The sequence below is a fragment of the Gracilinanus agilis genome, chromosome 2, assembly GCF_016433145.1.
Source record: "Gracilinanus agilis isolate LMUSP501 chromosome 2, AgileGrace, whole genome shotgun sequence".
Classification (NCBI taxonomy): domain Eukaryota; kingdom Metazoa; phylum Chordata; class Mammalia; order Didelphimorphia; family Didelphidae; genus Gracilinanus; species Gracilinanus agilis.
In genome coordinates, this window is record NC_058131.1 from 263,980,811 (window position 1) to 263,995,768 (window position 14,958).

The window sequence follows — 14,958 nt, forward strand, 5'->3', positions numbered from 1 at the left end:
AAGATTCTCTTATTTCCAATTCAGAATTCATGAAAATAAAAATTTTTTATGGCTAAAATTAGGCATAAATAACTTCATTAGCAACTGAAGCTAATTTAGGCTATCAGAAAAACTCTGATACCCATTATGTTTATCTTTGTGAATCTGCTTGGATAATCTTAAACTGAATCTGTTAGTGACAGTAATGAATTATGAGCAGTCAGATCAAAGCAGCATACTTGACTTTCAGGAAGTAGGTAATTGTTCTTTTCTTACACAAACATACAGTTTTGACACGCTGAGAAGAAGAAAACAAATATAATAAAGTGCAGGAAACTAGAAAAAACCTGTACTAATGAAATATAAAATAGCACTGAAAAGTAAGAAGGGGAGGAAAGAAAAAGGTTATCAGATCATATAAACTTGGCATAATGAATGTGTTCTGTACCCAGAGGTTTTTGTTTTCATTCTAAGGGGGAAAAAACCCAACACCTTTATAGGTTTTAATAATTACATCTATTACTGGGTTTTTTAAAAGGCAGAGGTTTTTGAAATGAATGACAACAGGGAGAGAAGTGAAACTGTAATCAGCAGAAACCATCTCTAAATAAATTTCTCTATAGAGACAAGGGAGACTACAAAACTAGGAGAAATTGGAAGAAGGCAAGGACCAAATCAGGAAGGAAGTTCAAATGGGAATGAATATGGAGCAGGAGTGGGAAGCCAGTATACATTTTGCATGAGCAAATACAATTTTATTATTTGACTCAGGTGTCATTAAGTTCAGTACAACATTAAAATTTAAATAAATTCAAGCATTCAGTGTCTTGCTGCTTATTTCCTTCCCCAAACTATTAAATTTAAAAAAAAGTTATTAAAAAAGACAGAAGCATGTAGAAAGACTAAAGTGTTTCTACATGCTTCTAAAAGTAAGCAGTGGATGGGGCAAATTACTGTGAAGAAAATGGAAAATGAGTAGTAAGAGCTTAGTGCAACAGACAATTGAAAGGACCAAAAAAAAGTTCAGATGGAGCAAAAAGGCCTATTCCTTTATTACTTGTTTACTGAGACTTTAGGAGCTCCATCTCTAAATAAATTTCTGTGCAGACTCACTTTTGGCAATTACAGGGGTAAAATATATGGGAGCAAAAAGAACAGAACTGTTGGATGCTGTTGCTTTTGGATAAACACCAATTGATATCTAGTTTTGCTAAATATTCACTAAAAATCTGCAAGAAACTCTGCTTTAAACCATGTATTTGTATTTTTAAAGAACCCTTGTTTCAGGTCACTGTACAAACAGCATATTGACACTGATATTGGGGAAACCAACTAGGAACTGCAATTCGAGAACCACTTTCTATATAACTACTACTAGTTGAATTTTAACTAACTCCTAACCTTCCAGCTGTCTGGCAAACTTTGCCACAAAGAGACTGGTGGATGAAGGTGGAGAAATGTATCATGTACTGATAATGTTTCAGGACTGTCGTTTTCATTATCAGCTTCAACAGATCTTTTACCAACTATTTTTGGAAGGATAATTGTTGGATAACTGGAGTAGGTGACTGACAAAAGAAACTTCACATTTTCACCTGAGATATGGCAGTTTAAATTAAGTGACTCCCTACAGTGGTGAAATCCCATTTTTTTAAAAATAGCCCTATCTTAGATGGAAAGTCCTTTAGAATCTCTCTTCCTTAACTTTCCTTTTCTCAAGTTGGCCACATAGGCTCTGAGGTGTTCCTTAACCTAGACGACTTAATAGTCCTCCCAGCCTCAACTTCTAGTCCCTCCCCATCCCCATTCCCATCCCCCATCCCCGGTTTCCTTAACTCTCCCCATCAAATACGGTGTGATAAAAACTAAATAAGAACACCCATTCCCACTCACCGAAGATCGAGAGCTAGGTAAAACAGCTTCAAGTCTACTAGCGTGGTCCAAAACTTCTTTCTCAGAGGGAAAACAAACGGACCAGCTCGGGATCTGGCACATTTCAAGTTATGAAATTGCAGCAACGTCCCCGCCGGCGAATGGAACGCCTCTTCCTCACATTCCTCCCCCTCCCCCGTCAAACGGCCCCGCCCTTCTTCAGCACCCCTCCCCCGGCCCGCCCCAGGCCAGGAGCACCCAGGCTAGCTGGCTGTCGGGAAGGTGGATGCTAAGGAGTTGTAGTGGGCCAGCCAGCTAGCTGGCAGGGAGTCCCGCCCAACCGGACTCTGCAGCTGTGGCAGTCTGGGGGGAGACACGTCCTGGAAACGCCCGGACAGGAAGAGCGGCTCCGACTGACACGTGGACTTGACGCGGCGCTTCCCCAGAGTCCGTCTGGCTTGCTTTACAGACCTGACCCGTGAGATTCTGGGGGAGTGTCAGGAGGCGGACTGGACGGTTCGCCGCCCGAGGTAGTCTTGGGTTGGCACCTCCCGGCATCGGCCGGCCCGCCCCCAGACTCTTTTCCCTGTCTACTCCCTAGAGAGACACGGGTATTGCGCAGCCTGCCTGGGAGGCTCTCTGGACGGTCAGCCTGCGACTTTGCAGTCATGGGAAAACCGCCCCGAGTCACCCCCACAGATCCTTAGAAGAGCTTCTCTTGCTCGTCCCCGGGAGCACTATGGCCTCGGGGCATTGCAAACTGGGGGCCGTACCAGTGCATCACCACTGTCACCATCAGCATCCTCTGTCGCTCCAGCCGCCAGTAGGGTCCAAAGCACCTTGTCCTGAAAAAATTAAGAGAGATGTCAGCGCAGAAACTTATTGGTCCAGGTAGGAAGAACCAACCCAGAACCTGAAGTGTTTATGTTTTAAGTTTCTGAAAGGTCTGACTTCTGAGGCCCTCTCTTTGTAGTTTTAAAAGTTATTATTTTCGGGGTAAAAGTTTTAAGAGAGGGTGTGTGTGTGTGTGTGTGTGTGTGTGTGTGTGTGTGTGTGTGTGTGTGTGTGTGTGTAAAAGAGAGTTGGGAGAGGGTAAGGAATTAATATGTAAATAGTGGCCACAAGTGCAATATTATTAATTCTAGGGAATGAGTAATACCTATTACTTGTTTTTGTAGGGTGTGTTTTGTTGTTGTTGTTATTGGCCTGTTTTTTTCTGTCTGCATCCTTCTAATCTCCAAATATTACACTTCCAAAAGATTTGCATGCAGGCAGCTCCTTAAACTGGCTTTATACCCAGATTACTGTAGTGGCTTGACACACATTGGCAGTTAGCAGAAAATAGGAGAGGTTGAAATTATTAGGCTCAAACCTTCTGGGACCCCAGACTGGAAAGATGAGTAGGTAGGTAGATATAGGGGGGTAAAAAGACATCTCTAGAGAATGACTTAATTTGTATTCCATATGTGTATATGTACACATATATATACTTATATGCATATAGACATACATATACATACATATGACTTCAAAAATCAATGTTTGGTATTTATTGTGGAAAGGAGTTTTGTTGGTACTAAGGAATTAATTACGAAGATAAAATACCACCTTCTCTCAGGAAGTTTAGAATGCTATGAGTGAAAGAATAACTAGCCTTTAAGATTTGCTAAGTTCTTTGCACATACTATCTCATTAGATTCTCACAACCCTGAGAAATAAAGTATACTAATTTTACAGATGAATTAAGTAATTCTGAGAGAGAAGACTGGAAAGATAAATTGCAAGAATTTTTAAAAAGTACTGGATTGACCTGGATTCATACCTATTCTATGCAACTTTCTGTGGAAGCCTGACCTTTTAAGTAATTTTTCTTCCCTTTACCTCAGTCCTCCTCATCCATAAAATAAAGGGAATTGATCTCAATTGGGTCTCTACCAGCTCTTTTAGGGTCTATGAATTCTAGTGAAGTGTTTAATTCCTCTGAAGAACCCTCAGCAAAACCCCAACTCCCAACTACTTACTTTCTCTAGAGAGAGAGATTTAGGTTCCAAGATAGATCCTGGGAATTCCAATGCTGATCTAGTTACAGCTATAGTATACGGTCTATAGAAAGTTGCTTCTCTGTATCAGAAAAATAAAGACATAGTAAAAACCAATTCAATCCAACTCAAGTTTTTTTAAAGTGCCTACTTCCCATCAAGCACTTTGAGTAAAAAACTCTATAAAATGGGTTTTTTAAAATGAGTTATAAATTATCCCTCCCAACACACACACTCATACTCCAAACGAACGAACCCAAGACTCACAAAAATGAGTCAGAAAATTGAGCTAGATGTAAAGGAAAAATAACCTTGCCATTCACATTTTAATTAGGATAATGATGAAGATTTGGGGAAACAAAATAGAGATTGTGGTGAGAATGGTTCTAGAAGCCTGATGCAGGAATGAAACCAAGGTAATCAAAGAAAAGACCTCAAATTAAAATTAAAATGGCAAAACAAGTGATAAAGCATAGGTGAGTAAAGTACATGTTGAACCATGAAAGTTCAATAAAGGAAGTTGGGAGGGGAAAGAACAACACTTGAAGAATGAATAGGCAGCTGCTAGTTACAAATCATAATTGAGGGCAACTTTTCTCTTCCAGTGACCAGGTAAAGACAGTGAAGCTGTACTCTAGGGCATAATTAAGATTCTGGGCAGGTCACCCACCCTCTTCATTTCCTCCCGCTCACCACTTTTGTTTCACAATTACAGGATTCCCAAAGTGGAGAATGATTTAACTCCATTCCTGAAGCAGTTGCATATGATAGTTTACAGGGCTTTGTGATAATCCCTATACATCCCTATATGTTGTATTATAAGTTGTCCATTTCATCTGGTAAATCCTGGGTATTTCAGGCACAAAATATCAGTGAAATACTCTAGATTCTGGCTCAATCCATGTCTTTAAGATTTGCTTTAGTTAGTAAATTATAAATATTTGTTTAAAAAAAGCAACATGGTAAAGGGGGGGGGGGAGGAGCACTGGATTTGGAATTAGAAACCTGATCTCAAACCCTACCTCAAATCCCTTTATTACTTGCTATACATATGTGTGATTTTGAGCAAGTCATTTAACTACTTTGGGAGTATCTCCTCATCTGTAAAAGAAGAGAGTTAGAATAGATGACTTCTGATTTCCCCTTTAGATCTATATCAATGATCTTATGGTGCTAATAGCATAATGCATTTGAATAGCAGGTTATAGGTCTCATCAGCTTCCATGGGTTCAGTCATCATCTCTGTGCAGATGACTCCCAATCTACATATTTAGTTCTAGGTTCTCTGCTAAACTCTAATACTGTATCGCCCAAAATGGATGGCCCTTGGGAATCTCAAACACAGTTTGCCTAAAACAGAACTCATTACATTTCCCCCTAAACTTGCTCTTCTTAACTTTCCTGTTTCTTTTGAGGGTACTACCATGCTTCCAGTTACTGGGATTCGGGATTCCTAGAGTAGGAGATGTTCTTGATTCCTCTCTCATCCCACATATCCATTCAGTTGCCAAGTAGTGTAAATTCTAACCACCACCATATCTCTTGTATCCATACTTTTTCTCTGCTATCATGATCCTAATTCAGGACTTTATCATTTCTTGACTGGATTATTGCAATAACTTTCTACTTGGCTTTCCTCCTTCTTGACTTTCCCCACATGAACCCAACACAGCTGCCAAAAATTATATATATATCCTTATATACTGGTAAGGACTTGTAACTTGTAGCAGGGTTATACACCTAGGAAGTATCTAAGGTCAGATTTGCACCCAGGTCTTCCTGACTCCAAGTTTGGTATTTTATCCACTGTGCTACCTATCTGCCTCCCCACCCCTAATTGTATTCTTAAAGCACAAATTTGACCTGCAGTTCCTTTGCCCAAAAAGCTCCACTGGATCCTCATTACCTCTAGGATAAAATACAAATTCCTCTGTTTGGCACCTAAAACTCTTCAAAATCTGACTCTCTGTAACCCTTCCAGACTAACATTACTCCCCTGGCTTGTACCCAATGGTCCATCCTAGCTGGCCTACTTACTGTACCTCACAGACAACTTTCTATCTTTGTACTTTTGCACAAACTGTCCTCCATGCCTGCACTATGCTCTTTCTGTTAAAATTCCTGCTTTCCTTCAAAGCTTAACTCAAACCTCACCTTCTATATGAGGTCTTTCCAGATCTCCTGGCTGCTAGTACCACCGTCCCCACCATAATTTTGTATGTCTTTTTAATATGTATTTTTTGTTTTTTCCTAATATAATTTAAGATCCTTGAGGATAGGTGTTTTATTCTTGTCATTGTATCTCTAGCACCTCGAAGAATACCTAGCACATAGAAGGCACTTAATCAATGGTTGTGGATTGATTGATTGATTCAAGGTGCTCCACTATAAAATATTGCTATTTAAGATCACTATAACACTGCTCTGAGGTAGGTAGACACAATTATATTCATTTTACAGCTGAAGTCACTGAAACCCACAGAGAAGTGATTTGCCCAAAGTCACTCAATATATTAGTGGCAGATTTCAGACCCAGGTTCCCATTTGTTGTCGTAATTGTTTAAAGGCAACTAAATACTTAGAATTTCTTCAGTCTTTTTCATATTATTCTTTACAAAATGTCAATTGTACTTCCTGAATGCCTGCTACTGGCAGGGCAAAAGGGGATCCAGAAAAGATATGAAATATAAGGCTTATTCTTGCCCTCACTTAAAATCAAAATGTGTAATTGCAAGGCAGTTGGAACCGCCTATTCCCTGTGGCATCTTTGTCTCATCAGCTCTCTGTTTCTTGAGGCCTCTGTGGCTGGGTGAGATTGAGAAGGGAGAAGCCCCAGGATGGAAGCCAATCCATAAGTAAGTCATGGCAGTGAAGGATAACAGAAAGTTATCTATCTAGAAGAAGGTGGGGTGGTGCCTTTGATACTTCCTTCATCAGTATACAATTTCTTGGTGCAAAATCATATTAAAAAACCGTTTTTCTAGCAGTAAGAAACAATATTTCTCTGATCTAACAGCCCTTTTTAGGCTTCCTCTCTTTCCATCAACATGGGTTATAGGTCAAGAACAAAAAGGCCTTACTTACAGAAATAGACTAAGGGAAGGATGGAAATCTTTTTTAACCCCTTCCTTCTCTCTTAGAATCAATACTAAGTATTGGTTCCAAGGCAGAAGAGCAATAAGGGCTAGGCCTTGCCCAGGGGTCACACAGCTAGGAAATGTCTAAAGCTATATTTGAACCCCAGTCCTCCCAATCACAGACCTAGCTCTCTATCCACTGAGCCACCTAGCAGCCTAAAGAAACCAAATTTGTGTGTGTGTGTGTGTGTGTGTGTGTGTGTGATTTGAAATTTTTTATTTAATTAATTTAGAATATTTTCATGGTTAGAGTCTCTATCCCCAGTCATATCCCCATCGAACCATGTGATCAAGCAGTTGTTTTTCTTCTGTGTTTCTACTTCCACAGTTCTTTCTCTGGAAGTGAATAGTGTTCTTTCTCATAAGTCCCTCAGAATTGTCCTGGATCATGGCATTGCTGCTAGTAGAGAAGTCCATTACATTCGATTGTGCCACAGTATATTTGTCTCTGTATATAAAGTTCTCCTGGTTCTGCTCCTTTCACTCTACATAAATAACTGGAGGTCAGTCCAGTTCATATGGAATTCCTCCAGTTCCTTATTCCTTTGAGCACAATAGTATTCCACCACCAACAGATACCACAATTTGTTCAGCCATTCCCCAATTGAAGGGCATCCCCTTGTTTTCCAATTTTTTTTGTCACCATAAAGAATGTGGCTATAAATATTTTTGTCTTTTTCCTTATTATCTCTTTGGAGAAACCAAACTTTTAACAAAGAATACTTCTTGTCTGATTACTATCACTACCTTTCCCCATCCTCTGAAGTAATGGTGCTATGATACATCTTTCTTCATTCAGAAAGGATATTCAGTTCTTGAGGGGAATAGTTAAGAAGGAATGGAATGATTCACTAATTGTTCTACCTTTATAAGGACCTGTTCTGAAATATTAACCTCAAACAGTTCAATATAACCTGAATTTTCCTTTTTCAAAATTCCTGTAAATGTTGCCTCAAACCTTCTTGGGCAAGGGACATATCTGAAGACATGGGGAGACTGTATGCTAGTTTGGTATTCATTCTTTCCCTCTCCTCTTATCTTCCTCCTCTGTCCTCTTCCCTTTCTTCTCCTCTCTCCCTCTCCCTTGTCTCTTTCTAAGTTAGGAATTGCTTAGATATTAGATAAACATTGAATTAAATAAAATTGCTTCTAACAGATATATAAAATTCAGAATAGACTATTAGTTTTTTCTTTGACATTGGAGTGAATTCTAGAGGTCATTCTCTGAAGTGAAAATTGATGAATGTAGATTCTGCCTGTTGGAGGGCGAAGGAATAGAGTACCCTGCAAACTCAGGCTATCAATTCAGGACCAAATTAAATAGTGGAAGGTGTATCCTATGACCATCTTATTCTAGTAGATGAGATTGGTTTCATCTGCAGCTAGACTGGCTAGCAGTTTAGCATTTACTTCCTTTATTGTGTCACCAAACATTTTCCTGGTTTGTGGAACAGGACTAAATTGACCATAGTATTTGCTGGTGGTTGTAATGTTCTCTTCCCATCATGCTGTTGACAGAAAGGGCAAGGCACAGGAAACAACAAGGCCATAGATAAAGGGATCGGAAATCTTTTCCTGAATGAAGAACTGAATTTTGGATTTTAGTCAGCTCTGAAAGGAGGTTTTTTGCATTAGAAGTTTTTTTTTTTTTTTTTAAACCCTTGTACTTCGGTGTATTGTCTCATAGGTGGAAGATTGGTAAGGGTGGGCAATGGGGGTCAAGTGACTTGCCCAGGGTCACACAGCTGGGAAGTGGCTGAGGCCGGGTTTGAACCTGGGACCTCCTGTCTCTAGGCCTGACTCTCACTCCACTGAGCTACCCAGCTGCCCCTCATTAGAAGTTTAAAGCAAAAGGAAATTAGTGCATGTGTGTGATCTATTTATTTAAAATTTTTTTTCCCATGTTTACATGACTCTTGTCTCCCTCTCTTCCCTACCTCCCAGAGTTGACATATACATACATATAGTTATACATATGGGTTATACATATAGTATCACTCAAAACTACTTCTATATTTTTCATGTTTGTAATAGAGTGATATTTAAAAACCAAAACTCTAAATCATATACCCAGATAAACAAGTGATATGTATGTTTTCTTCCAGATTTTGTCTCCCACAGTTCTTTTTCTGGATGTGGATAGCATTCTTTCACATAAGTCACTTAGAATTGCCCTGGATTGTTGCATTGCTTGTAATAGCAAAGTCAATCACATTTGATCATCCCACAGTGCTTCAGTTACTGTGTATAATGTTCTCCTGGTTCTTTTCATTTCACTCCACATCAGTGCATGTAGGTCTTTCCAGTTCATAAAGAAATCTGTTGATTCATCATTAAAAGGAAATGTTTTGCTTGTATCTTTTGAGCCCCATCATTATATTTAAAATCTTAAACTTCCTTAACTAGTCAACAATCAAGAGAAAGAAAATTTGGAACTTGGTTCCAAAAGTTAAAACAGATTCAACAAGTATTTATTGCTAGGCATCAGGGATACCAAGACAAAAATTAGTTTCTGCCCTCAAAGAAGTTTCATTCCATGAGGGTGGGATACAATACATGCATAGATAATTGTAATACAAGGTTACTTGGAGAAAAGAGGGAACACTAAAAATTGGGGGTTGGGGGACAGGTCCACAGAGATTTTGCTAAAGAAAGGAGGCATACTGAGCTGAGCCTTGAAGGACTCTGACAGGTAGAGATGATGAGGGAGCATATTTCACGTCTGCAAAATAACTTAGGTGAATTCATGGAGGCTAGCGGAATGTTTAGGGCAGGGGTCGGCAACCTTTTTGCCGTGAGAGCCATAAACGCCACATTTTTAAAAATGTAATTTCGTGAGAGCCGTACAGTGCTCACAGTGCTGCTCCTGTAACAGCGCCTGAAAAAAAAAATGGACTTTATGGCTCCTGCAGAAAGAGCCATATCTGGCCCTCAAAAGAGCCGACCCCTGGTTTAGGGGAATAGTCCAATTTAGTAGAAATAAATAAATGTGTGATGGGGAATAATATAAAATAAGGCCCAACAGGTAAGTTGGATCCATGTGGTATGGGAGAAACTTGAATGCCAGGATAAGGAATTTGTACAATTTTCAGTAAAGGAATAACATGGTAATATCTGTTTGTTTTTTAAGCTCTTGCCTTACATCTTAGAATTGATACTAAGTATCAGTTTCAAGACAGGGTTAGGCAGTTGGGGTTACATGACTTGCCCAGGGTCACACTGCTAGGAAATCATATCTATTCTTTAAGAATGTTATTTTTACAGTGATGTGGAAGATGGCCTCTCATTATGAGAGAGATTGGATGCAGGAATATTACCACTGAGGATGACTTGTAAATGAGGAAAGGGCCCAATAACTATAACAGCTGTCTGTATTTCTTATCAATTTTCTTTCTTCTTTATCTTCTCACTTAACTTTGGGAGTGGAGCATAGACATTATATGCTTTCTGCTCTGTTTGGTGTGTATTTGAAACTGAACTACTTATTCTGTTTAAGAAATGGAAATTTGAATTCTGAATGGTATGGGACTACTCTGGTTTTTAAGACATTCTTATTAGATGAAAGTATCTCTCTGTTTTGGAGTGGGTGTGGTTGGGTAAGGTGTCATTTCTATTCTAGAGTAATTTTCATTTATTTCTTTTAAAAAAGTTTTATTGGGGTTTCTTGTTTTTATGCCACTATCCAACAGTCTATTTCTACTTTATATCATCTTTGTCAGTTTGAATGGTGACAGGTTTAAACTTCAGAACTGTTTTAATTTATATATTTATTGATAATTTGGAGAATGTGTCATGTAATTACTATTTGAATTCCTTATTTTTAAAACTTTATGTCCTTTGATCACTAAGATTAGTGGATTAGGTTGTTAGGTCTCTTAGGTTTATATGTTTGTGTCAATACTTTATGTATCTTGGATAACCTACTTTTTTTTTTTTAAACCCTTGTACTTCAGTGTATTGTCTCATAGGTGGAAGAGTGGTAAGGGTGGGCAATGGGGGTCAAGTGACTTTCCCAGGGTCACACAGCTGGGAAGTGTCTGAGGCCGGGTTTGAACCTAGGACCTCCTGTCTCTAGGCCTGACTCTCACTCCACTGAGCTACCCAGCTGCCCTTGGATAACCTACTTTTATAAGAGACAGCTTTATTAGCAAGGGCTAGTAAAGAGAGATCTATTTAGCCTAGGAATCAGGAAGATCTGAGTTCAAGTTTTCCTCTTGATGGTGATAGTGTGATCCTAAGCAAGTAACTGTTTTAGGCAACTTGATAAGACGATAATAAGGAAGATAGCAGCCTACTTTAGCCGAGAGTTCTTCATCCTAGAGTTCCTTATATCAGTGAAATCACAAATCTAATCTCAGTCCAATAAAATAAAGTTATCTGATAAAAATGTTTTCTCACTCAATAACTTCTCTTCTTATTCAAGTAGCATTGATTTTATTTGTGCAACACTTTTATGTTTCATGTAAATTGTCTTTTCTCTTTTTTTTTTATATTTCCTCTCCCTTCTTTGCCTATGAAGCCTTACCCTGTCTAAAGTTATGAAAGATACTTCCATAAATTCTCTTCTAGTTTTGAATTATTTTACCTTTTTTGTTTAGATTTTATTGTTTTGGAGCTTATTATGGAATATGATATAAGATTATTACTTTCCAGCTTTATGAAGGAGTTTTTGTCAGATAGAGAGCCCTTTATCTATTGAGCTACTGTCTTTATTTTCAGGTTTAATTTGTGCAGTATGTTCCAGAGGTCTACTTTCCTGATCTTTATTGATGATTTTTGAAAGGGAATTCCAAATTAGTATCTCTTCTACCATCCTTGTGGCCTTATGCTTAAAAGCATCTTGAAGGTTTAGGTGACTTTATGCTTAAACACATTTCTGAATAGACCAATTTCCTACTGTCATTTATCTTAGACCTATTATTGGATTTCAGAGATGAAAAGAATATTAGATGTCAGCTAGTCCAGCTAACACATTTTACAAATAAGGAAACTAAGACCCAAAGATGTTATAACTTGCTCAAAGTCACAGAGCTGTTAAGTGGCAATTCCCACTCTCAATTCAATACATTCTCTAATTTTCTTCCCAGCTCTCTCAAGGATTTCAGGATAATTATAGGTGATCTTCTAAGCCTTTGTGATAATTCTAGTCACTCTCGCCCAAATATTTAGAACTGAAAGGGATCTCTAGACTCCTTATTTTACTGATGAAGGAAAGGAAAGTGACTTGTCTGAAGTCACTAAAGTAAGTAACAAGGTCAGAATTTGAACTCTGGTCTTCTTATTTAAAGACCCTTACCTTCTATCTTAAAACTGATACTTATTATTGGTTCCAAGGTAAAAGAGCAGTAAGGGCTAGGCAATCGGAATTAAGTGACTTGTCCAAGGTCACACAGCTAGGAAATATCTGAGTTCACATTTGAACCCAGGACTTCCCATCTCCAGGCCTGGCTCTCAATCTATTGAGTCACTTAATTGCTCCTGTCCTCTGATTTCAAGTCCAGTACTTTTCCCACTCTTCCATAGAAAAGTAAACATCTACTTTTTCACATTTATTTTCTCTCATTGACCTTTCTTGAGTGCCTAGGTTATATATGATGAAATCCAATATTCTGAATAGTTTTTGAACCTTAAGTTACACCGTAGGTGTAACCAATTAATTTCAGAATCATAAGGAAGGAAGGAAGTTGAAAAGAGTTGTTTTTTTTTTTAAATGAAAGCTATCTATATGCATCACTCCATCTATATCTATGCCTTTTTAAGTATCAAAGGTAATTCCGGGCTTACAATTTTACAAGGACAGGGTGGATGAGAGTAGAGACCTTGCCCAGGCTCAGACTGACTTCTCTTCATAACTGACCCTGGTCCAGAACTTTGTGTCATTGGCCTTCTTTATGTATTTAAAATACTCTGACAACATTTGGTCACTGAAATGTGTGCTTTGGTGGTACTTTCACCCTTTCTTTATTGAACTTAAAGGGTTTTTTTTTTCTTATCCTGTACAATATTTGCCTCTGAGGCAAATACTTCTAAATGGAGTGCCCTCATTTAAACCAGACCCCACTTAACTTAGATGAAAACCAAAGGAAAAGAGGTGTTCTGTCACCTCTGAACAGAACCTCACAGAATAGAGGTATTTTGTGGATGAAAACAAGAGTACAATGTAGAGATGTAAACTTCTAGTTCTCAGACAGACTTCATGGGCTGGCTGAACATTCTGTTACCTTACACAAACACATGGGGTTTGTATCCAAGTGGCTAGCATTTTTTTTTTAAATAAACCTAACAATCCTGGCTGTGTCACTTCGTATTTAGATATTTACCTAGTGTTCACAGTGGAATGTATTGGCTAAACAGCTGAAATGTTTTGGTCAGGCTAGCTGGGCTTCACACTGAACACCACACCAGGAAAGAAGGCAAGCATGGGGTAAGAAAGGAGTTGTTAAGACGCAGTAGCAGTTAGGTGAAAGTTTTCATCTGCTTATGACAGCTTGTCCAAGACTTACTGTTGATTCTTTTGGAAGAGCAGGGACCTCTGAGAAAATACCATGTGGTTTAAAAGCACAGATGCCTGTTATATTGTAACAAATCTACCCTGTATAAGGAATGTGATCACCCAAAAAGCACTCATTAAGTATCTTCTATATGCCAGGTGTTATGTTCTGTGGATACAAGGACAAAAAAATATAGTCCCTGCCCTCAAGGAACTTGGATTCTATCAAGGGAAACAACATGTGTTCACTTTTGTGTATACCGTAAATACCATATATATACATTTCTATTATATTCAGGTATATGTAGAATAAATGTTATGATTTTTCTATGGCAACACTAGCAGTGGTAGTGGAAATCAGGAAAGGCCCCATGTAAAAAGGTGGCTTTGAGCTGAGCTTTGAAGGCAGCTAGAGATTTTAAGAGGCAGAAATGAAGGAGTGGTGCATTCCAAGCATGGGGCATTGTCTTTGCAAAGGCTTGGAAATGAGAGATGGAATGTCATGTGTGAGGAAGAGCAAGAAGGTTAGTTTAATAAGGCTGGGAAGGTTAGTTGGAACCAAGAAGAAAAAGACTTTAAAGGCCATCAAAGTAGTGTGTATTTTATCCCTGAGGCAAGAAGATGGCCCTGGAGCTTTTTGAGCAGGAAAATGATATGATCAGGCTTGTATGTTTTAGGAATAGTTGTTTGCTCTTTGGAGGAGCGTTTGGAGTGGGAAGAGATTGGGAGCAAGAAGACCAAGCAGGAGGCGTTTGTAGCAATCCAGCCAAGAGGTGATGACTTGAACAGAAGTAGTAATCATGTGAATAGAGAAAAAGTTTACGGGTGCAAGAGATACTGTGGAGGTAGAATCAGCAATACTTGGCATCTGATTGGATGTGTTTAATAAGAGTTAGTGAGGAGCTAGAAATGGCTTTTAGTTTGAGAACCCCGGTGTGACCGGAAGGATGGTGGCCTCCTCAACAGAAATAAGGAAGTTTGGAAGAGGAATAGACCTGAGAGGAAAAAGAATGAGTTTTGGACACATTCAATTTAGATGTCTAAGGGACTTTTATTTGAAAATGTCTATTATCACATGTAAAACGCAGTGGAATTGCCCATTGGCTTATGGGAGTGGGGTGGGAGGAGGGGAGGGAAAGAACATGATCTATGTAGCCATGGAAAATTATTCTAAATTAATTAATTAAATACATGAAATTAAATTCTGAAAATGTCCATTATGTAATTGGTGAAACAGAACTGAGGCTCAGGAGAAACTCTAGGGGGTATTTAGATCTAGGAGTTGCCTGTGTAGAAATGATCATTAAACTCATGGTAGCTGATGAGTATCAATTAAAAATAATTTATTAAGCTCTTACTGTATACTAATCATTATGCTAGGTTCTGAGAATACAAAGATGAAAGCAAACCTGACTTTATCCTCAAGAGAGTACATATGCAC

At 38.6% G+C, this 14,958-nt stretch overlaps 1 protein-coding gene across 1 annotated transcript in view; it reads left to right on the top strand.

Annotated features, from left to right (window-relative positions):
- The first annotated feature begins 2,590 nt into the window (after positions 1-2,590).
- Positions 2,591-14,958, top strand: part of SLC17A9 (solute carrier family 17 member 9) — a 52,569-nt gene continuing 40,201 nt past the window's right edge. Inside the window, exon 1 of the mRNA XM_044661163.1 lies at positions 2,591-2,742. Coding sequence (XP_044517098.1) covers positions 2,591-2,742 — 152 coding nt within the window. The remainder of the gene's footprint in view (positions 2,743-14,958) is intronic.